Genomic DNA, 25583 nt, shown 5'->3' with positions numbered 1-25583 from the left:
TCTAAGCCACAGAGCTCAGTCCTTAGCAGGCTTCTCTTCCCTAGCTAGACGCATTCTCTGTCACCTTCATGGAGTCTCTGAGACAGGTCTATGTCTATATGATGATAGCTGAAGGTACATCTCCAGCCTGGCGTGTCCTTCTCAGCCCTCCAGGCCATACCCAACTGCCTACTGGGCATGACTTGACTGTCTTGGGGTATCTCACACTTAGCACAAACCTAAAGCTCTCCTGATGGTTCCCATTCCATTAAAGGGTATCATCTCTTAGCAGGTACTCAGGTCAAAAACATAGACATCACCCTTGATTCTTCCTTCCCCTCCCCTGACATCTAAACTATTGTGAGTTCTGTTGGCTCTATTCTAAAATAGTTCCTGAGTTTGTCCTCTTCTCACTATCTCCACTGTTCCCATTGTCATCTCTCATCTGTGCTATCCCACCTATCATCTCTGCCTCCTGGCTCCCACTCTTGCCCCTGAGAATCTGTTCTTCCAGATCACTATCCTGTTTAAAATCCTCCAGTGGCTTCCAACTACAACTGGATAAAATGGAGCCCTCTATGATCAGGTACCCATCCTTGACTTCCTTTCTTACCAGTTGCTCTTTGGCTCCCCATATTCCAGGCACATCAAGATGGATCCTGCCTCAGTCTTCACCCTGACTGTTCCCTCAGCCCTTCCCAAGGCTTGTCCTGGGTCCTGCTCACCATGACATCTTCACAGAGACCTTCCTGACCACCCTGCCTCTAGTAGCATTTGCATGGCCGCTGTCCACGCACTTATTCTCCCACAGTGGTTTCTTTTCTACACAGCACTTATCATGATTGTGAAGTACCTTATTTATTTTTTGTGTGTACATGTTGATTTTCTGTCTTACACTGGAAGGTAAGCTCCATGAGGACAGCATCCAGGCCAGACATGTTTGGTGCTGCAACCTCAGCTCCTAGATTGATTGGTTTATAATGCTGAAGAACTGAAAATATCCAGCCACAGAAAAACCATTTGGAAAATTACAGAATGTGCATATCTCCAGCACCTCCTCATCCCCCAGGAAGCATCACTGGGGCACATTCACCAAAGATATGACAATATCAACTTGCCACTCCAAGCCTATGCAGCCTAGCCTTTCAGGACTATCTTCAGGATTAATTCCCAACGTATACTCACCCCCAAGTGTGATACCTTGTGCTTGGACCAAAGTCTGTATAGAAACCCAACTTCTCCCCTAGCCACATGGTTAAGTCATTGTTCCCCATATAGGGCTTAGAAGCATCACTCTCCAAAATTGTTATGAAATCCGCACCTGTTCAGAAAAAAAAAAGTAGCATACAGTGGTGAATCACAGCAAGGCAAAAAACAATTAGCAACACTTTATTCTTGACCCTTAACCTTTTTTTCTTTACTGATAAACCCAAAAACAAAGCAATTTTTAGTGAGTCACTAGAGGGAAGTGGCTCAAATCTGAGCTCTAAAGGAATTTTCCCACGTTTAGAATGCAATTAAAACATGAAACACCTCCAGGAACTACCGAGAAGGATAAAAATTTTCAAATGTGCTCAACATCATTCCCAAAATTTCAAATAATCTTAATGCATTTCTCAAATATCCAATTTATGTTCAGAAACAGGAGAATGGTACACCACAGCATTTTATTCCAGGACAGACAGCTCCATAGTACTGACCCAGAACTAAGTTGACTGGCTTTTTTAGATCTTGGCCAGGTGTGCCTTGGAAGCCTGTAATCAGACTAAAAAAGGGCTAAGGGGCAAAGAAATGTCTTAGTGGTATTACATCCATATAGACACTCAGACATGTCTCAGGAGGCACGCTTATCATTCAGAATAACCAGAACAGGTTAGTCCTTTACTTATCCTGCTCCATACATCCGTAGTTGGTCTAAGAACCAAAAAGACTCTCATATTTCAAAGATGCTTCAACAGAATGAGCACCCCAGAGCATTGAAACAAATCAAATTGGCCCTAGGTCTGTTGAAAGCAATTTGCTTCACAAATCAACCTCCCTCTGACCCATGAAGGGGGCCAGCCCCTCCACACCTGTGGGTAATTCTCGTCAGGTGGGACGAGAGACTGAGAAAAGAAATATGACACAGAGACGAAGTATAGAGAAAGAACGGTGGGCCCAGGGGACCGGTACTCAGCATATGGAGGACCCGCACCAGCCCCAGTCACTGAGTTCCCTCAGTATTTATTGATTACTATTTTCACTATCTCGGCAAGGGGAATGCAGCAGGAGAATAAGGTGATAGTGGGGAGAAGGTCAGCAGGAAAACATGTGAGCAAAGGAATCTGTGTTACAAATAAGTTCAAGGGAAGGTACTGTGCCCGGAAGTGTAAGTAGGCCAGATTTATGCTTCTCTATACCCAAACATCTCAGTGTAGCAAAGAGTAACAGAGCAGCATTGCTGCCAGCATATCTCGCCTCCAGCCACAGGGCGGTTTTCTCCTATCTCAGAATAGAATGAATGTATAATCGGGTTTTACACCAAGACATTCCATTCCCAGGGACATGCAGGAGATGGAGGCCTTCCTCTTATCTCAACTGCAAGAGGCCTTCCTCTTTTACTAATCCTCCTCAGCACAGACCCTTTACGGGTGTCAGGCTGGGGGACAGTCAGGTCCTTCCCTTCTCATGAGACCATATCTCAGGCTGTCTCAGTCAGGGGAAACCTTGGACAATACCCAGGTTTTCTTGGGCAGAGGCCCCTGTGGCTTTCTGCAGTGCATTGTGCCCCTGGTTAATCGAGAATGGAAAATGGCGATGACTTTTACCAAGCATAATGCCTGTAAACATATTGTTAACAAGGCACGTTCTGCACAGCCCTAGATCCCTTAAACCTTGATTCCATACAGCACATGTTTCTGTGAGCACAGGGTTGGGGCTAAAGTTACAGATTAACAGCATCTCAAGGCAAAACAATTTTCTTAGTACAGGTCAAAATGGAGTTTCTTATGTCTTCCTTTTCTACATAGACACATTAACAGTCTGATCTCTCTTTCTTTTCCCTACAACCCATTCTGCCTTTTGATCCAAGTCTTCTGGTCCCCAACAGTGGGTCCCTAGGTGACAGAAGCTACTAGCAGGGGCATCCCTAAGAACAACAACACAACATGAATCTCCTGAAGATACTCAGTATGAGGAGTTGCTCAGAATCAACTGAATTGATTGCTCTCAAACAAAGACAGGAGTGGTTACAGCAGCTCAGTCCCCCTGCAGCTGCCTGCCAAAGTAAAGCGTTTTTGAGGTGAGTTTATGACCATCTGCTGGTCATAAATTTAATTTAATACCTGTATTAAGTTATGGCTTATGACCCTGCTGAAAATAAAAGTAACAATAATAGTTTCTCAAAACCTGGAACTAATTCCAGGAAGACTTACCTGTTTCATTGAGCAGGTGAGCTGATCTTTCTAGACTAGACCATCCTTCATTGTCATATCCAAACCTGAAAGGCCAGATGGCAGCAGAGACCTCTTTGGCTGGTGCCTGAGGAATTGTTTTAATAGTAGTTTAGGATGACTGTGAACAATGGCAGTTTCAGTGACCCACTTTTCTTCACTCTTCTCTACCAAAATTCTTATTTCAGCAAAGGAATTTCCTTAGACATTTTCCCACATTTAATCCATGAAAATAAGGAGATATTTGCTATATAGCATTCTCAAATTAGTCTTCTGTGAACTTCTAGCTTAAGTTTGGAAGTTAGGAGGGATGTTTGAAAAGTGAGTTTTGTAATAAGCACTGCTTATAATAGTAAAAAGTTAGAAACAGCCTGGCTGTCCATCAACAGGAAAATGAATAAACAAATGGTGCTATGTGGAATGGAACACTACACAGCCCTAATAAATGAATTAGGGCTACATAGGTCCACAAGAAGGAATCTCAGAAAGATGATTTTAAATTTAAAAAAAAAAGTATGTTGCAAAATACATACATCAGATGTCATTTAGAAAAAAAAATATTGTCTAGGGATCTGTCATATATGGTAACAATAGAAAGGAATTCATGAAAGTGCTAAAAAAAATCACAATACTCAGGGTAGTGTTTACTCTTGCATGGGAAATGAATCACACAGAGGGATACGGAGGGGCCTTCAACATATTGAAGAAGTGGTCAGCCTATTCTAACCTAGTTATGAATGATGTAACACCCTTGCTGTACTGGAAAGGTCAAGGCCCAGGAGCACAGCCCCCTTTACGAGGTCCTCTCTTAGGTTGTGAGTGAGTCAGATAATGCACTGCCCAACTCTAAGTATCCATCTCAAATGATTACCTACTAGGGTAGTGGGGGACTCAGGGAGGGAGGTGGCAATGGTTAATGGGTCCAAATAAATCAAAAGAATAAGACCTACTATTTGATAGTACAATAAGGTGACTATAGTCAATAATAATTATATATTTTAAAATAAAGAATGTAATTGAATTCTTTGTAACCCAAAGGATAAATGCCTGAGGGGATGGATATCCCATTCTCCAAAATGTGCTTATTTCACATTGCATGCCTTTATCAAGACATCCCATGCACCCTAAAAATATGTACACCTACTATGTACTAACAAAATAATTTAAATAATTTTTAAAACGGTAAAAACAGAAAAAAATCAAATGACTACCTAGCAAAGAAAGCAGAACCATCAACAGAGATTTCAAGAGGCATATTATATTTATCATGCTATCCTTTTTCTTACAACTATTCTTCTGTAATTAATTCTAGATGTCATCACTCCAAAACATGTTATTCCTTCATTCTTTCCAGGAAATGCCACCTCCCTTCATCCAGTTGCTCAAACCAAAAACATAGAAGTCTTGATTCCTTCCTTCTCCTCACCCAACAACATCTACCCTCTCAGCCAGTCCTATCAGTTCTACTTTCAAAATATATTCTAAGTCTATCCATTTATCTCCAACTCTACTTCCATTACACCAGCAAAGATCACCATCATCTCTCTATGAGACAGCTGAAGAAGCCTCAGAACTTATCTCCTTGCATCCATTCACACCCCTCTATAATCCATTTTTCACAGAGCAGCCAAATTGACATATATCATTTTTCTTCACTCTCCTGCTTGAGACACTACAGTGGCTTCCATTGCAAGTAAAATAAAATCAGCATGAGAATGTAAATTAGTACAATCACAATGGAAAACAGTTTAGAGATTCCTTAAAGAACTAAAAGGAGAACTACCATTTGATCCAGCAATCCCACTACTGGGGATCTACCCAAAAGGAAAGAAGTAATTATGTTAAAAAGACACTTGGACACACATGTTTACAGCAGCACAATTCATAATTGCAAAGATATGGAACCAACTTAAGTGCCTATCGACCAATGACTGGATAAAGAAAATGTAGTATATAAATACACCATGGAATACTACTCAGCCATGAAAAGGAACAAAATAATGTTTTTGCAGCACCTTGGTTGGGGCTGAATATCATTATTCTAAGTGAAGGAACTCGGGAATGGAAAAACAAATATTATATGTTCTTACTTATAAGTGAGAGCTAAGCTATGAGGATGCAAAGGCATGAGTTATACAATGAACTTTGGGGACTTGGAGGGATGGGTGGGAGGGGGTAAGGGATAAAAGACTACATCTTGGGGATGGCAGGAAAATGGCAAATAGGAGGCAAAACTGACTTGCAGCTCCCACTTCAACAGAGAGAGCAGCGCATGGAGACCCACATTGTGAATTTTTGCTCCAAGAACTACCACAGGAACATGCCAAGAAAGCCAAGGGAATCCACAGACACTTTGAAGGAAGTGGATTTTTGCTGCAGGGTCCATGGGACAGCCAAGGAACTATGAGTCAGCTTGCTTTCTCAGCTGGGAGGCTTGTAGCCTGGGGCAAGTTCCTAGCCCTGCTCACCGGCTGCCTGGGCATAAACTCAGTGCTGTTGTCAGGGCACGGTTGGAGTGAGACCAGCCTTTCGTGCTGTGGGTTGCATGACAGCTGAGTGAGGCCTGTGGCTGCCGGCTTTCTCCCACTTCCCTGGCAACCTGTGTGAGACAGCAGAAGCAGCGATAATTCTCCTGGAAACATAACTCCATTGGCCTAGGATCCACACACCTATCTCCCACAGCAGCTACAGCCAGCCCAGTCCAACGAGAGTCTGAGCTCAGACACACCTAACCCTGCCCCCACCTGATGGTCTTTCTCTACCGGCCCTGGTAGCTGAAGAAAAAGGACATAATTTTGTGGGAGTACCATGGCCCCACCCACCACCTGATCCTGCCTACACTACCACAGCTGATGTGCTCTTAAAAGTGCCACGCCCTGGCTGGAGGCCAACAAAACCAGCACACTTAACAAAAATACAACCAAGGACCCTCACAGAGTATGCTTCACTCCTCTGCTACCTCGACTGGAGCAAGTGCTGTTATCCATGGCCAAGAGATTTGAAGATGGATCACATCATAGGACTCTTTGCAGATACTCCCAAGTACCAGCCCAGAGTCCAGTAGCTCTGCTGGGTAGCTAGATCCAGAAGAGAAATAATCACTGCAGTTCAGCTCTCAGAAAGTCCCATCCCTGGGGAAAAGGGGAGAGCACCACAGCAAGGGAGCACCCTGTGGGACAAAAGAATCTGAAGAGCAGCCCTTGAGTCCCAGATCTTCCCTCTGACATAGTCTATACAAATGAGAAGGAACCAGAAAGACAATTCTATTAATATGGCAAAACAAGGTTCTTTAACACCCCCAAAAGATCACACTAGCTCACCAGCAATGGATCCAAACCAAGATAAAATCACTGAATTGCCAGAAAAAGAATTCAGAAGGTCAACTATTAAGCCAATCAAGGAGGCACCAGAAAAAGGTAAAGTCAGACTTAAAGAAATAAAAAAAAAAAGATACAGGATATGAATGGAAAAATCTCCAGTGAAATAGGTAGGATAAATAAAAAAAAATCACAACTTCTAGAAATGGACACGCTTAGAGAAGTGCAAAATGCACTGGAAAATCTCAGCAATAGAATTGAACAAATAGAAGAAAGAACTTCAAAGGTTGAAGACAAGGCTTTCAAATTAACCCAATCTGACAAAGACAAAGGAAAAAGAATTTAAAAGATAAACAAAGCCTCCAAGAAGTTCAGGATTATGTTAAATGTCCAAACCTATGAATAATTAGTGTTCCCAAGGAAGAAGAGAAATCTAAAAGTTTGGAAACATATTTGAGGGAATAATTGAGGAGAACTTCCCTAGCCTTGCTAGAGATCTAGACATCCAAATACAAGAAGCTCAAAAAACACTTGGGAAATACATTGCAAAAAGATCACTACCTACGCACATAGTCATCAGGTTATCTAAAATCAAGACAAAAAAAAGAATCTTAAGAGGTATGAGGCAAAAACATCACATAACCTATAAAGAAAAACCTATCAGATTAACAGCAGATTTCTCAGCAAAAACCCTACAAGCTAGAATAGATTCGGGTCCTATCTTTAGCCTCCTTAAACCAAAAAATTATCAGCCAGTAATTTTGTAGCCAGCAAGACTAAGCTTTCGTAAATGAAGGAAAGATAGTCTTTTACAGACAAACAAATGCTAAGAGAATTTGCCACTACCAAGCCCGCACTACAAGAACTGCTAAAAGGAGCTCTAAATCTTGAAACAAATCCTTGAAATACACCAAAATAGAATCTCCATAAAGCATAAATCTCACAGAACCTAAAAAACAACAACACAATGAAAGAAAACCCAAGGTATTCAGGCAACAAATAGCACAATGAATAGAATAGTACCTCACGTCTCAATACTAACGTTAAACGTAAATGCCCTAAATGCTCCATTTAAAAGACACAGAATGGGTAAGAATTTACCAACCAAGTACATGCTGTCTTCAAAAGACTCACCTGATACCTAAGGACTCACATAAACTTAAGGTAAAGGGGTGGAAAAGATATTCCATGCAAATGGACACCAAAAGTGAGCAGGAGTTGCTATTTTTATATCAGACAAAACAAACTTTAAAACAACAGCAGTTAAAAAAGACAAAGAAGGACATTATATAATGATAAAAGGACTGGTCCAACAGGAAAATATCACAACCCTAAATATATACGCACCTAACACTGGAACTCCCAAATTTATAAAACAATTACTACTAGACTTGAGAAATGAGATAGCAGCACAATAACAGTGGGGACTTCAGTACTGCACTGACAGCACTAGAGAGGTCATCAAGAGAGAAAGTCAACAAAGAAACACTTAGACAATACCCTAGAACAAATGGACTTAACAGATATTTACAGAACATTCTACCCAACAACTGCAGAATATACATTCTCTTCATCAGCTCATGCAACATTCTCCAAGATAGACCATATGATAGGCCACAAAACAAGTCTTCACAAATTTAAGAAAATGAAATTATAGCAAGAACTGTCTCTCAAACCACAATGGAATAAAATTAGAAATCAACCGGGTGCAGTGGCTCATGCCTGTAATCCCAGCACTTTTGGAGGCCAAGGCAGGTGGATCACCTGAGGTCAGGAGTTCAAGACCAGCCAGACCAACATGAGGCAAAACCCCATCTCTACTAAAAAATACAAAATTTAGCTGGACGTGGTGGAGCATGCCTGTAATCCCAGCTACTTGGGAGGGTGAGGCAGAAGAATCACTTGAACCTGGGAGGCAGAGGTTGCAGTGAGCCGAGATTGTGCCATTGCACTCCAGCCTGGGTGACAAGAGAGAAACTCCATTTCAAAAAAAATAAAAATAAAAATTGGAAGTCAACTTCAAAAGGAACCTTCAAAACCATGCAAATATATAGAAATTAAATAGCCTGCTCTTGAATGATCATCGTGTCCACAATGAAATCAAGATGGAAATCTAAAAATTCTTTGAACTGAATGATAATAGTGACACAACCTATCAAAACCTCTGGGATACAGCAAAGGCAGTACTAAGAAGAAAGTTCATAGCATTAAATGCCTATATCAAAAAGTTTGAAACAGCACAAATAGAGAACCTAAGGTCACACCTCAAGAAACTAGAGAAACAAGAACAAACCAAACCCAAACCCAGCAGAAGAAAAGAAATAACAAAAATCAGAGTGGAATTAAATGAGACTGAAACAAACAAACAAAAATACAAAAGATAAATGAAACAAAAAGCTGGCTCTTTGAAAAGATATATAAAATTGATAGACTATTAGTGAGATAACCCAAGTAAAGAATAAGTTCAATTAGAAACAAAACAGAAGATACTATAACAGATACCACAGAAATACAAAAGATCATTCAATGCTACCATGAACACCTCTATGTACATAAACTAGAAAAACTAGAGAAGATGGATAAATTTCTGGAAATATATAGCCCTCCTAGATTAAACCAGGAAGAAATAGAAACTCTGAACAAACCAATAAAAAGCAGCAAGATTGAAATGGCAATTTAAAAGTGGCTAACAAAAAAAAGTCCAGGAACAGATAGATTCACAGCTGAATTCTATCAGACATTCAAAGAAGAATTGGTACCAATCCTATTGATACTATTCCAAAAGATAGAGAAAGAGGGGATCCTTTCTAAATCATTCTATGAAGCCAGTATCACCCTAATACCAAAACTAGCAAAGGACATAACAAAAAAAGAAAACTATAGACCAGTATCTCTGATGAATATAGATGCAAAAATCCTCAACATAATACTAGCAAACTGAATCCACTAGCATATCAAAAAGATAATCCACCATGATCAACTGGGTTTCATATCAGGGATGCAGGGATGGTTTAACATCAGTAAGTCAATAAATGTGATACACCACATAAACAGAATTTAAAACAAAAATCACATGATCATCTCAATAGACACAGAAGAAGCAGTTGACAAAATCCAGCGTCCCTTTATGATTAAAACCCTCAGCAAAATCGGCATAGAAAGGTCACACCTTAAGGTAATAAAAGCCATTTATTATAAACCCACAGCCAACATTATACTGAATAGGGAAAAGTTGAAGGCATTCCCCTGAGGCCTGGAACAAGACAAGGATGCCCACTTTCACCATGATATTCAACATAGTACTGAAAGTTCTAGCCAGCACAATGAACAAGAGAAAGAAATAAACGGTATCAAATTGATAAAGAGGAAGTCAAATTGTCACTGTTTGCAGATGACATAATGGTATACCTGGAAAACCCCAAAGACTCCACCAAAAATCTCCTAGAACTGGTAAATGAATTCAGCAAAGTTTCAAGATACAAAATTAGTGTACACAAATTAGTAGCCCTGCTATACACCGACTGTGACCAAAGTGATAATCAAATCAAGAATTCAACCCCTTTTACAATAGCTAAAAAAATAAATAAAATAAAATATTTAGGAATATACTTAACCAAAGAGGTGAAAGACCTCTACAAGGAAAATTACAAAACACTGCTGAAAGAAATCATAGATGACACAAACAAATGCAAAGACATCCATGTTCATGGATGGGTAGAATCAATATTGTGAAAATAACCCTACTACCAAAAGCAATCTACAAATTCAATGCAATTCCCATTAAAAATACCACCATCATTCTTCACAGAACCAGAAAAAATTCTAAAATTCATACGGAACAGAAAAAAGAGCCTGCATAGCCAAAGCAAGACTAAGTGAAAATAATAAATCAAAGGCATTACATTACCCAACTTCAAAATATACTATAAAGCCCTAGTCACCAAAACAGCATGGTACTGGTATAAAAACAGGCATATAGACCAATGGAACAGAGTAGAGAACCCAGAAATAAAGCCAAATGATTACAGTCAACTGATCTTTGACATCGCAAACAAAAACATAAAGTGGAAAAGGACATTCTATTCAACAAATAGTGCTAGGATAATTGACAAGGATGTGTAGAAGAATAAAACTGGATCCTCATCTCTCACCTTATACAAAAATCAACTCAAGATGGATCAAAGACTTAGATCTAACACCTGAAACCATAAAAATTCTATCTAGAATATGACATTGAAAAAACTCTTTTGATATTGGCTTAGGCAAAGACTTCATGACCAAGAACCCAAAAACAAATGCAACAAAAACAAAGATAAATAGATGGAGCTTCATTAAACTAAAAACTTCTGCACAGCAAAAGAAATAATCAGCAGACTAAACAGACAACTCACAAAGTAGGGAGAAATCTTTGCTATCTATACATCTGACAAAGGACTAATATCCAGAATCTACAAGGAACTCAAGCAAATCAGCAAGAAAAAAAAATAATCCCATCAAAAAGTGGGCTAAGGACATGAATAGACAATTCTCAAAAGAAGATACACAAATGGCCAAAAAACATCGGAAGAATGCTCAACATCACTAATGATCAGGGAAATGCCTGACCAAAAACTACAATGTGTTACCACCTTACTCCTGCAAGAATGGCCATAATCAAAAAATCAAAAACTAATAAATGTTGGTATAGATGTAGTGAAAAGGAACACTTTTACACTTTCTGTGGGAAGGTAAACTAGTACAACCACTACAGAAAACAGTGTGGAGATTCCTTAAAGAACTAAAAATAGATCTACAATTTGATCCAGCAATCACACTCCTGGGTATCTACCCAGAGGAAAAGAAGTCATATGAAAAAGGTACTCACAAATACATGTTTACAGCAGCACAATTTGACCTTTCAAAAATATAGTACCAGCCCAAATGCCCATCAATCAACAAGTGGATAAAGAAAATATGATTATATATATATGTGTGTGTGTGTGTGTGTGTGTGTGTAATGGAATACTATTCAGCCATAAAAATGAATAAAATAATGGCATTTGCAACAACCTGGATGGAATTGGAGACCATTACTCTAAGTGAAGTGACTCAGGAATGGAAAACCAAACATTATATATTCTTGCACATAAGTGGGAGCTAAGCTATGAGGATGCAAAGGCATAAGAATGATACAATGAACTTTGGAGACTCAAGGGAAAGGGTGGGAGGACTGAGGAATAAAAGACTACAAATTGGGTACAGTTAAACTGCTCAGGTGATGAGTGCACCAAGATCTCAGAAATCACCACTAAGTAACCTATTCACATAACCAAACACCACCCGTTCCCCAAAAACCTATAGAAAAAAAATGTAACCACAAAAAAAAAAACTACATATTGGGTACAGTGTACACTGCTTGGGTGACAGGTGCACTAAAATCTCAGAAATCACCTCTAAAGAACTTAATCACATAACCAAAAACCACCTGTCCAAAAACTATTGACAATGGCTAGGTGCGGTGGCTCACGCCTGTAATCTCAGCACTTTGGGAGGTCAAGGCGGGCAGATAACTTGAGGTCAGGAGTTCGAGACCAGCCTGCCCATCATGGTGAAATCCCACCTCTGCTAAAAATACAAAAATTAGCTGGGCGTGGTGGTGTGCGCCTGTAATCCCAGCTGCTCCGGAGGCTGAGGCAAGAGGGTTCGCTTGAACCCAGAAGGCAGAGGTTGCAGGGAACTGAGATCATGCCACTGCATCCCAGCCTGGGTGACAGAGTGAGACTCCATCAAAAAAGAAAAAATTGTGTAGCACCTACTCGCTCTCTCTCTTGTTCCTGCTCCACCACATAAGATAACTATCTCCCTGTTTCCCTTTCACCATGATTGCAAGTTTCCTGAGGCCTCCCCAGAAGTAGAGCAGATACCACCATGCTTCCTGTGCAGCCTGTAGAACCGTGGGATAATTAAAATTCTTCTTTATAAATTACCCAGTCTCAAGTATTTCTTTATGGCAGTGCAAGAACAAACTAATACACATAGTTTAGATATGTTAAATCATGAATGGCAGAAATAGCTCCATAAAACAAAAGCATCAACAATTTGCCTCTCGTGTATGGGCCTACCCTATTCTAAGAATCCAACTTCATAAAATAATCCCACTACCTTATCAGTCTGGCACATAAGGGTTAAGGAGATAGGGTCCAGGGCTCTGAAGTCATCAGATCCAGGTTCAATCAGAATGGTAAAGTGTACAAATATATGCATATACATATACCATATAAAATTCTATTTCAAAGTTTTTAATTACTTACCACTTTGCCCAGTTTTCTCTCATAGGCTTTATGCCGTAGTCCTAATCCCAACAATCCCACACCAACAAGCAGCCACAGAACTAAACAGAAAAGAGAAATAATTTTTTTTTTTTTAATAAATAAACTAAATTTGCTGACACTGAACTTCAGCACCTCAGCTCCAGCGCCATGGCACCCTCCAGGAAGTTCTTCACGGGGGAGCTGGAAGATGAACGGGTGGAAGAAGAGTCTTGGGGAGCCCATTGACACTGAACATGACCAAGGTGCCAGCTGACACCGAGGTGGTTTGCTCTCCCCCCACTGCCTATATCGACTTCACTCAGCAGAAGCTAGATCCCAAGATTGCTGTGCCTGCACAGAACGGCTACAAAGTGACTAATGGGGCCTTTACTGGGTAGATCAGCCCTGGCATAATCAAAGACTGCGGAGCTACTTTGGTGGTCCTGGGGCACTCAGAGAGAAGGCATGTCTTTGGGTAGTCAGATGAACTGATTGAGCAGAAAGTGGCCCATGCTCTGGCAGAGGGACTTGGAGTAATCGCCTGCATTGGGAAGAAGCTACATGCAAGGGAAGCTGGCATCACTGAGAAGGTTGTTTCTGAGCAGACAAAGGTCATCACAGATAAGGTGAAAGACTGGAGCAAGGTCATCCTGGCTTATAAGCCTGTGTGGGACATTGGTACTAGCAAGACTGCAACACCCCAACAGGCCCAGGAAGTACACAAGAAGCTCCAAGGATGGCTTAAATCCAATGTCTCTGATGCAGTGGCTCAGAGCACCCGTATCATTTATGGAGGCTCTGTGACCAGGGTAACCTGCAAGGAGCTGGTCAGCCAGCCTGATGTGGATGGCTTCCTCCTGGGTGGTTCTTCCCTCAAGCCCGAATTCGTGGACATCAATGCCAAACAATGAGCCCCACCCATCTTCCATACCCGTCCTACCATGCCAGGGACTAAGCAGCCCAGAAGCCCAGTAACTGCCCCTCCCCTGCACATGCTTCTGATGGTGTCATCTGCCCTCTTTTGTGGCCTCATCCAAACTGTACCTTCCTTTACTGTTTATATCTTCACCCTGTAATGGTTGGGACCAGGCCAATCCCTTCTCCACTTACTATAATGGTTGGAACTAAATGTCACCAAGGTGGCTTCTCCTTGGCTGAGAGGTGGAAGGGGTGGAATTTGCTCCTGGGTCCCCTAGGCCCTAGTGAGGGCAGGAGATAAACCATCCTCTCCCTTCTTACACCGTGAGGCCAAGATCCTCCCATCACCTCTTCCATGGTGCCCACTCCTGTGTGTGCTCTGTATGTGAACCACTCATATGGGAGGGAATAAATACACGGCACTAGGGGAAAAAAACACCTAAATTTGTTTTAAAATAACAAGCTTTATAAAATTATTGAATTTATTGGCCAATGATTTTGTGCAGAGGGGAAATGTGTAGTTCTTGGGTTAATTTTCACGTGTGACATGTGTACATCGACAACTCTTTAAACCCAGATTTCAAGAATTTTCCCTAAAAATGTTCCAAGGACCATGAGCTTAAAGTAAAAATAAGTCATAAAACACACGAGAAAACAAGTTTCCATGAGCAGGAAACAAAGGAAAAAAACACCCTGCAGAATCAAGCCAACAAAGAGACAGATGTTGGAACTCTCTGAATCAGAATATAAAACAAGTATGCTTATTATATTTACAAAAATAAAAGAAAGTATTCAAAAGTATGACTAGGGAACATGAGACTAAAATAAATAATCAGAAAATTTTTAAAAGAAATCAAATAGAGTTCCAGAAATAAAAAGATAATTATAATAATTGAAATTAGAAACTCAAAGACAATCACATTAGACAAAGCTGAATAGAGAATTAGTTCAAGGGGCAGCCCAAAACATAGAGGCAGAAATATGAAAGAAGTTAACAGCAATGGAAAACAGAATAAGAAAGTCCAACACATATCTAATTGGAGTCAAAAAGAAAGAGAAAGAATGGGAAAGAAGCAATCTTTGCAGAAATAATGTTGAGAATTTTCCAGAAGTAATAAAAGACATGACTCTTCAGATTCATAACGCCTGAAGACTACCAAGCAAGATGGAGGAAAAAATCTGCATCCGGATATATCGCAGTGAAACTATGGAACACCAAAACAAAGAAAAATCTTAAGAGCTGCCAAAGAGAAAAGACAGATTATTTTCAAAGGAAAAACAATTACACTGACAGCTGACTTCTCAACAGCAGAAGACAGGAGAATAATATCTTCAATGTGCTGAGAGAAAAACAACCAACTACTAAAAGAATAGATATTGAAAGTATAATTTCCAAACTAGAAAGAGGAGTGGGGAGGAGAGGCATAAGGAAAAAAAAAAAACCCTAATCAATGAAAAAAAATCAAAAAGAAAAAGGAAAAAACATACCTAGAAAAAGTGGAAAATGAAAAAGAAAAGTAACATGATCAATTAAATAAATATACATTCAGAAATCATGGTAAAAATAGATTAAACCCTTAAAAGACAAAAATTGACATTCTGGAAAATGCAAAACAATGAAAACAGTAAAACATTAGTGGTTGCCAGGGGTTTGGAGGAGGAATAGATGATTAGGTGGGGCATAGGGGATGTTTAGGGCACAGAAAGTATTCTGTATGATACTGCACTGAGGGATCCATGTAATTATACATTTGTTAAAACCCCTAAACTGTACAAAACTAAAAGTGAACCCTAATGTAAACTATGGCCTTTGGGTGACAATGATGTATCAATATAGGTTCATTTATTATAACAAATGTATCATTCTGGGGAGTAATTTTGATAGTGGGGGGTGCTGTATGTATGTGGGGGCATGAGGCATATGGAAAAATCTCTGCACTTTCCATATAATTTTCCTATGAACCTAAAATTGCTCTAAGAAACTTGTCTTTTAATCACACAAAAATGACTAAATAACTGTAAATAAACTGTTCCAAATGCCTCGATTTGATAAGTGAATTAAAGAATTATGGTTCTTAACAATAACAAAAAAAAGACAAAGACTGTCAGGATTAAAAACAAAAACTGCTAGTTATTTGTTTCAAGGAATATACCAAAGCATAAGAAAACACACACAAAAAAATCTCATTTCTCCCTAAGTTTAAATAGAAATAGAATCTTTTATTTTCTTTTTTCTTTTTTTTTTTTTTTGAGTCAGAGTCTCATTCTGTCATCCATGCTGAAGTGCAGTGGCACCATCACTGCAGCCTTGACCTCCCAGGCTCAAAAGATCCTCCCACTTAGCCCTCGCCTTCCCTAGTAGCTGGGACTACTGGGACTACAGGTGCACCACCACAGATGACTGATTTTTAAATCTTTTGTAGAGATGGGGTCTCACTACATTGCTTATGCTGGTCTCGAACTCCTGGCCCCAAGCAATCCTCCTGCCTTGGCCTTTCAAAGTGCTGGTATTACAGAAGTGAACCACTGCACCTGGCCAAATATAATCTTTTAAATTAAGATGAAACATATATGAAGGTTTTTATATAATGGTCTGTTTTGTGATACTTCTTTTGGAAATACATAGAGAACTTATATAGCTTCTTAATTGTTTTTTATATCTTTACACTATAATATTTTGTCTCCTTTGTAAAGCACCAAGTCCTTGAAGGTGGAGACCATTATTCACATGTCTTTGTATCCTACTTAACAACTACTTAACACACTATCTGCACATTAAATACATTTTTATTTAATCCAGTCTATTTTAAATGAGTTTACTATATTGAATAGTAAACTAATTTCACGTTTGAGATTTTAGTTCATCAGCATCCCAAACATTAACATAATCTCCCCCAAAAAAGGAAAACAAGAAATGGAGTAAATATTCTCAACCATTAGAACAAATTATTTTGGAAATTCTGCATGTTGAATTCTCTTATCTATGTTAGAAGTAAAATAAAACCAATACAGAGTATTTATGGTGGAAATGGCATGATATCAGAGATTTGCTTTAAAGTACAAAAAAAAGTAGAGAAATAGATGGCAGAATAGGAACAGCTCTGGTCTGCAGCTCCCAGCATGATCGACACAGAAGACATGTGATTTCTGCATTTCCAACTGAGGTACCTGGTTCATCTCATTGGGACTGGTTGCACAGTGGGTGCAGCCCACAGAGGGTGATCTGAAGCAGGGTGTGGCATCACCTCACTGGGAAGTACAAGGGGTCAGAGGATTTCCCTTTCCTAGCCAAGGGAAGCCATGACAGACTGTACCTGGAAAAACAGGACACTCCCGCCAAAATACTGTGCTTTTCCCATGGTCTTAGCAACCAGCAGAACAGAAGATACCCTCCCATGCCTGGCTTGGTGGGTCCCACACACAGGGAGCCTTGCTCACTTCTAGTGCAGTAGTCTGAGATCAACCCCCGAGGTGCAGCCTGGTTCAGGGAGGGGCATCCGCCATTGCTAAGGCTAGAGTAAGTAAACAAAGCAGCCAGGAAGCTCAAACAGGGTGGAGCCCACCACAGCTCAGCAAGGCCTACTGCCTCTATGGACTCCATCTCCTTGGGCAGGGCATAGCTGAACAAAAGGCAGCAGAAACTTCTGCAGACTTAAACGTCCCTGTCTGACAGCTCTGAAGAGAGCAGTGGTTCTCCCAGCATGGCATTTGAGCTCTGAGAACAGACAGACTGCCTCCTCACGTAGGTCCCTGACCGCCATGTAGCCTAACTGGGAGACACCTCCCAGTAGGGGCTAACAGACACCTCATACAGGTGGGCGCCAATCTAGGACAAAACTTCCAGAGGAAGGATCAGGCAGCAATATTTGCTATTCTGCAATATTTCCTGTTCTGCAGCCTCCGCTGGTGATACCCAGGCAAACAAGGTCTGGAGTGGACCTCCAGTAAACTCCAACAGACCTGCAGCTGAAGGACCTGACTGTTAGAAGGAAAACTAACAAACAGGAAGGAATAGCATCAGCATCAACAAAAAGGACATCCACACCAAAACTCCATCTGTATGTCACCAACATCAAAGACCAAACGTAAATAAAACCACAAAGATGGGGAGAAAACAGAGCAGAAAAGCCAAAAATTCTAAAAACCAGAGTGCCTCTTCTCCTCCAAAGGATCACAGCTCCTCACCAGCAATGGAACAAAGCTGGATGGAGAATGACTTTGACGAGTTGACAGAAGTAAACTTCAGAAGGTAGGTAATAACAAACTTCTCCAAGCTAAAGAAGCTGGTTCTAACCCATTGCAAGGAAGCTAAAAACCTTGAAAAATGTTAGACGAATGGCTAACTAGAATAAATAGTGTAGAGAAGACCCTAAATGACCTGATGGAGCTGAAAACAATGGCACAAGAACTTCGTGATGCATGCACAAGCTTCAATAGCTGATTCGATCAAGTGGAAGGAGGATATCAGTGATTGAAGATCAAATTAATGAAATAAAGTGAGAAGACAAGTTTAGAGAAAAAAGAGTGAAAAGAAATGAACAAAGCCTCCAAGAACTTTGGAACTATGTGAAAAGACCAAATCTAGGTTTGATTGGTGTACCTGAAAGTGACGGTGAGAATGGAACCAAGTTGGAAAACACGCTTCAGGATATTATCCAGAAGAACTTCCCCAACCTAGCAAGGCAGGCCAACATTCAAATTTAGGAAATACAGAGAACACCACAAAGATACTCCTCAAGAAGAGCAACCCCGAGACACATGATTGTCAGATTCACCAAGGTTGAAATAAAGGAAACAATGTTAAGGGCAGCCAGAGAGAAATGTCGGGTTACCCACAAAGGGAAGCCCATCAGACTAACAGCAGATCTCTTGGCAGAAACCCTACAAGCCAGAAGAGAGTGGGGGCCAATATTCAACATTCTTAAAGAAAAGAATTTTCAACCCAGAATTTTATACCCAGCCAAACTAAGCTGCATAAGTGAAGGAGAAATAAAATCCTTTACAGACAAACAAATGCTGAGAGATTTTGTCACCACCAGGCCTGCCCTAAAAGAGCTCCTGAAGGAAGCACTAAACATGGACAGGAACAACCGGCACCTGCAAAAACATGCCAACCAGTACTATGCAAAAACATGCCAAATTGTAAGGACCATCAATGCTATGAAGAAACTGCACCAATTAATGGGCAAATAACCAGCTAACATCATAATGATAGGATCAAATTCACACATAGCAATATTAACCTTAAACGTAAATGGGCTAAATGCCCCAATTAAAAGACACAGACTGGCAAATTGGATAGTCAAGACCCATTACTGTGCTGTATTCAGGAGACCCATCTCACATGCACACACATATAGGCTCAAAATAAAGGGATGGAGGAAGATCTACCAAGCAAATGGAAAGCAAAAAAAGCAGGGGTTGCAATCCTAGTCTCTGATACAACAGGCTTTAAACCAACAAAGATCAAAAGAGACAAAGAAGGCCATTACATAATAGTAAAGGGATCAATTCAACAAGAAGAGCTAACTATCCTAAATATATATGCACCTAATACAGGAGCACCCAGATTCATAAAGCAAGTCCTTAGAGACCTACAAAGAGACTTAGACTCCCACACAATAATAATAGGAAACTTCAACACCCCACTGTCAATATTAGACAGATCAATGAGACAGAAGGTTAACAAGGATATCCAGGAATTGAACTCAGCTCTGCACCAAGCGGACCTAATAGGCATCTACAGAACTCTCCACCCCAAATCAACAGAATATACATTTTTCTCAGAACCACATCACACTTATTCCAAAATTGACCACATAAATGGAAGTAAAGCACTCCTCAGCAAATATAAAAGAACCAAAATCATAACAAACTGTCTCTTAGACCACAGTACAATGAAATTAGAACTCAGGATTAAGAAACTCACTCAAAACCACACTACATGGAAACTGAACAACCTACTCCTGAATGACTACTGGGTAAATAGTGAAATGAAGGCAGAAATAAAGATGTTCTTTGAAACCAATGAGAACAAAGACACAATGTACCAGAATCTCTGGGACATATTTAAAGCAGTGTGTAGAGGGAAATTCATAGCACTAAATGCCCGAAACAGAAAGCAGGAAAGATCTAAAATCGACACGCTAACATCACAATTAAAAGAGCTAGAGAAGCAAGAGCCAGGAAATTCAAAAGCTAGCAGTAGGCAAGAAATAACTAAGATCAGAGCAAAACGAAAGGAGATAGAGACACAAAAATCCTTCAGAAAAATCAATGAATCCAGGAGCTGGTTTTTTGAAAAGATCAACAAAATTGATAGACCACTAGCAAAACTAACAAAGAAGAAAAGAGAGAAGAATCCAATAGACATGATAAAAAATGGTAAGGGGATATCACCATCGATCCCACAGAAATACAAACTACCATCAGAGAATACTACAAACACCTCTATGCAAATAAACTAGAAAATCTAGAAGACATTGATAAATTCCTGTACACATACACCCTCCCAAGACTAAACTATGAAGAAGTCGAATCCCTGAATAGACCAATAAAAGGCTATGAAATTGAGGCAGTAATTAATAGCCTACCAACCAAAAAAAGTCCAGGAGCAGAAGGATTCACAGCCGAATTCTACCAGAGGTGCAAAGAGGAGCTGGTAACATTCCTTCTAAAACTATTCCAATCAATAGAAAAAGAGGGAATCCTCCCTACCTCATTTTATGAGGCCAGCATCATCCTGATACCAAAGCTTGGCAGAGACACAACAAAAAAAGAGAATTTTAAACCAATATCCCTGATGTACATCACTGCGAAAATCCTCAATAAAATACTGGCAAACCGAATCCAGCAGCACATCAAAAAGCTTATCCACCAAGATCAAGTTGGCTTCATCCCTGGGATGCAAGGTGGGTTCAACATATGCAAACCAATAAACATAATCCATCACACAAACAGAACCAAAGACAAAAACCACATGTTTATCTCAATAGATGCAGAAAAGGCCTTTGACAAAATTCAACAGTGCTTCATGCTAAAAACCCTCAATAAACTAGGTATTAAAGGAACATATCTCAAAATAATAAGAGCTCTTTATGACAAACCCACAGCCAATATCATACTGAATGGGCAAAACTGGAAGCATTCCCTTTGAAAACTGGAACAAGACAGGGATGCCCTCTCTCACCACTCCTATTCAACATAGTGTTGGAAGTTCTAGCCGGGGCAATCAGGCAGGAGAAGGAAATAAAGTGTATTCAATTAGGAAAAGAGGAAGTCAAATTGTCCCTGTTTGCAGATGACATGATTGTATATCTAGAAAACCCCATCGTCTCAGCCCAAAATCTCCTTAAGCTGATTAGCAACTTCAGCAAAGTCTCAGGATACAAAACCAATGTACAAAAATCACAAGCATTCTTGTACACCAATCACAGACAAACAGAGAGCCAAATCATGAGTGAACTCCCATTCACAATTGCTTCAAAGAGAATCAAATACCTAGGAATCCAACTTACAAGGGATGTGAAGGACCTCTTCAAGGAGAACTACAAACCACTGCTCAATGAAATAAAAGAGGGTACAAACAAATGGAAGAACATTCCATGCTCATGGGTTGGAAGAATCAATATCGTGAAAATGGCCACACTGCCCAAGGTAATTTATAGATTCAATGCCATCCCCATCAAGCTACCAATGACTTTCCTCACAGAATTGGAAAAAACTACTTTAAAGTTCATATGGAACCAAAAAAGAGCCCACATAGTCAAGACAATCCTAAGCAAAAATAACAAAGCTGGAGGCATCAGGCTACCTGACTTCTAACTATACTACAAGGCTACAGTAACCAAAACAGCGTGGTACTCATACCAAAACAGATATATAGACCAAGGGAACAGAACAGAGGCCTGAGAAATAACACCTCACATCTACAACCATCTGATCTTTTACAAACCTGACAAAAACAAGAAATGAGGGAAGGGTTCCCTATTTAATAAATGGTGCTGGGAAAACTGGCTAGCCATATGTAGAAAGCTGAAACTGGATTTCTCCCTTACACCTTGTGCAAAAATTAATTCAGGATGGATTAAAGACTTAAATATTAGACCTAAAACCATAAAAGCCCTAGAAGAGAACCTAGGCAATACCATTCAGGACATAGGCATAGACAAAGACTTCATGACTAAAACACCAAAAGCAATGCAACAAAAGCCAAAATTGACAAATGGGATCTAATTAAACTAAAGAGCTTCTGCACGGCAAAAGAAACTACCATTAGAGTGAACAGGCGACCTACAGAATGGGACAAAATGTTTGCAATCTATCCATCTGACAAAGGGCTAATATCCAGAATCTACAAAAATTTATAAGAAAAAAACAACTCCATCAAAAAGTGGGCAAAGGATATGAACAGACACTTCTCAAAAGAAGACATTTATGCAGCCAACAGACACATGAAAAAATGCTCATCATCACTGGCCATTAGAGAAATGCAAATCAAAACCACAATGAGATACCATCTCACACCAGTTAGAATGGCAATCATTAAAAACTCAGGAAACAACAGATGCTGGAGAGGATATGGAGAAATAGGAATGCTTTTATACTGTTGGTAGGAGTGTAAATAAGTTCAACTATTGCGGAAGACAGTGTGGTGATTCCTCAAGGATCTAGAACTAGAAATACCATTTGATCCAGCAATCCCATACTGGGTATATACCCAAAGGATTACAAATCATGCTACTATAAAGACAGATGCACACGTATGTTTATTACAGCACTATTCACAATAGCAAAGACTTGGAACCAACCCAAATGTCCATCAATGATAGACTGGATTAAGAAAATGTGGCACATATACACCATGGAATACTATGCAGCCATAAGAAAATGAGTTCATGTCCTTTGCAGGGACATGAATGAAGCTGGAAACCATCATTCTCAGCAAACTATCACAAGGACAACAAACCAAACACCACATGTTCTCACTCATAGGTGGGAATTGAACAATGAGAACACATGGACACAGGGCGGGGAACATCACACACCGGGGCCTGCTGTGCGGTGGGGGGAGTGGGGAGGGACAGCATTAGAAGAAATACCTAATGTAAATGACGAGTTGATCGGTCCAGCAAACCAACGTGGCACATATATACCTATGTAACCACCCTGCACATTGTGCACATGTACCCTAGAACTTAAAGTATAATTTTTTTAAAAAAGTAGAGAAGATAGCTGTTAACAACATGGCAAAATGTTGAGAATTGCTGAAACTGGATGAAGGATACATGAGGGATCATTATACTCTTTAACTTCATAGGTTTAGAATTTTATATAATCCATTTTTTTAAGAATGTAAAACTATACTTACAAAGTTTCATGTATTTTTCACTCTTTCCAAAAAGCACTTTAGAACTGTTTTTTGTTTGAAGAAGCAAGTCAAGGTTTTTCTTAGAACCAAATAGCATATTCAGCCCAATAATTAACATCACTGTCCCTGTTATAAGAGAAAGAAAGAATATGTTATAGTCTGATCCAAAAATCCTTCCAATGTTGTATTCCAGCAGCTGAGATTTCTTTTAAAGGAACATACCCTGGAAATTCATGTACTGATTTAATTTATCTCAGAACCTAAACAATTACTCTAGTAGTGCTTTTGATAACTGGAAAATATCAGGTAGGGTTCTAGGAATCGTGCTTTAAATGAGAGGACCCCAGCCTTTTCCCAATGCATATTTCTTTGAATTTTTTGAGTATTTCCTAGTTGTTAGGTTGCTGAACGTGTTCATGACTGACTGTTGATTGGGCAGGGGACAGTGAAGCCTTCTGAGCTCCCATAGGGATGCAATAAGAGCCCTTCCGTGCACCAGGTTGAGGATCACAAGGGAGTATATGTAGGCTCTTAATATGGCAGTGCTTGTTGTGATAATTCTGCCCCAGGATGTGAGGGCACAGAGGCCTCACAGAGGATGCATGCTGGAACTCACAGTGTGCCAACAGGCCAGCCAATAAAGTGGAGCTAAACTGGGATGCGCAACAAACTAGCTTACACTTGAAGTTTACTTACTTCATCTAAAACCATACATACTAAGAATGGAAACAGACATATGCTGCCATATGGAAATTAATAAATTAAGGCATTTAAGAAATGTCAAGTAAAAGTCAGAAGCCAAGCAAAAACAGCAGTGTCCAATTTTCCAGGAAATAGCAGGAGGAACCCAGAAAATAAATTTATAGCTAAATTCTGATATAATAAAGATTCTTTTCAACTCGGTTGTATTAAAAGCTACTCTGAATATCACCAACATTTCTTGGCTTTTGTGGCCTCATCAGATAACATCACTCTTATTTTTCTTTAAAGTTCTTAGTTGTATGAAGCTGTAATTATGCACTGTTTCTACAATCCCATAAGTAGTGAGAAGAAACTAAAAAAAAAACTCATTGTTCATAAAATTCTAAAGAAACAAACTCATGCATGGAATAGCTCTTACTTTCATTTGTTTTCTTCTCATGGCAGATCCCTAAGCAAGCTGGCATAAGAAAAAAAGCAGGGCATTGGACAAGAAAACAAAGCAGGAGACAGTACACACACCTGAAAGAAATCAGAAGAAATACAAAGTTTGCAAAGCCAAGGTTACCACGGAGGAAATGCAGCAATGTGTTTCTCTCATTAGATGAAAGCTTGAGTATTTACCAGAAGTACAAAATTCTCCAAGTTAATTCAAAAATATTTCATGTAATTTTAAAATATATCTTTCAAACCAGCCTCTCCTGACAGATGTCTAGCTCATGGGGTAGAAAAGCATATGGCAAAATGTACAGAGTAGTTGGATGTCTGTCAGGGCACCAGGGGAACTGTAACAGAACCTAAGGAGATGTAATCCCAGCACCTTGGGAGGCCGAGGCAGGAGAATTGTGTAAGCCCAGGAGTTCGACACCAGCCTGGGCAATAAAGTGAGACCCCATCTCTACAAAAAATAACATAATCAGCCAGGCATGGTGGTGTGCGCCTGGAGACCCAGCTACTTGGGAGCTTGAGGGGAGAGCTCAAGGATACAGGGAGCTATGATTGCACCACTGCACGCCAGCTGGGGCGACAGAACAAGACCCCGTCTCAAAAAAAAAAAAAAAAAACAGAACCCAAATAGAAGCCTTCACTTCTCCTGAGTAGCACTCACACAACTGTAATTTCTTAAGTATTTGTCTCGTTTTATATATGGTGTTTCCCCCATTCAACTAAAGCTCCAGGTAGGCAAGGACAGTGAGTGTTTTTAATATTTCAGCAGCTGGGAATGGTAGATAAAGTAGACCAGAAGAGTGAGAGGGTGGGAAAGGGGGCAATGATGAGAAATTGATTAATGGATACAATGTACCCTGTTAGGGTGATGGATACTCTAAATGCCCTGACTTAACCACTATGCAACCTATGCATGTAACAAAATTGCACTTGTACCCCACAAATTTATACAGATTAAAAGGTGAAAAAATAATCTTCAGTATCTGGCACTGTTCCTGGAACATAAGGTACATGATCATTTTTTTTTTCAAAATGTAGACAACCAGTGAAATCGTGTTAATGTTTTTAATGAATAAGTGAACAAATGAACAAGTAGATCCCTTATTAACATGTTTTTTCTCCTCATCTTTCA

General features: G+C 39.9%; 1 protein-coding gene, 1 long non-coding RNA gene and 1 pseudogene across 2 annotated transcripts in view; 2 read left to right on the top strand and 1 right to left on the bottom strand.

Annotated features, from left to right (window-relative positions):
- The window catches only part of CWH43 (cell wall biogenesis 43 C-terminal homolog), a 78226-nt gene that overhangs the window by 33942 nt on the left and 18701 nt on the right, over window positions 1-25583 (bottom strand). Inside the window, exons 8-11 of the mRNA XM_055246252.1 lie at window positions 23306-23431; window positions 13018-13097; window positions 3393-3498; window positions 1165-1300 (exon numbers count right to left, since the gene is read on the bottom strand). Of these exons, the coding sequence (XP_055102227.1) occupies window positions 1165-1300; window positions 3393-3498; window positions 13018-13097; window positions 23306-23431 (448 nt within the window). The remainder of the gene's footprint in view (window positions 1-1164; window positions 1301-3392; window positions 3499-13017; window positions 13098-23305; window positions 23432-25583) is intronic.
- LOC129464818 (uncharacterized) lies at window positions 948-25236 on the top strand. The gene is made up of 3 exons (XR_008651765.2): window positions 948-1154; window positions 3068-3259; window positions 24452-25236. It is a non-coding gene; the product is annotated as an uncharacterized lncRNA (long non-coding RNA).
- On the top strand, window positions 13156-14151 carry LOC129464817 (triosephosphate isomerase-like; annotated as a pseudogene).

The sequence above is a fragment of the Symphalangus syndactylus genome, chromosome 16, assembly GCF_028878055.3.
Source record: "Symphalangus syndactylus isolate Jambi chromosome 16, NHGRI_mSymSyn1-v2.1_pri, whole genome shotgun sequence".
Classification (NCBI taxonomy): Eukaryota; Metazoa; Chordata; class Mammalia; order Primates; family Hylobatidae; genus Symphalangus; species Symphalangus syndactylus.
Note: the sequence above shows the minus strand (reverse complement) of the source record. Positions and strands in the feature narration are given on the sequence as shown.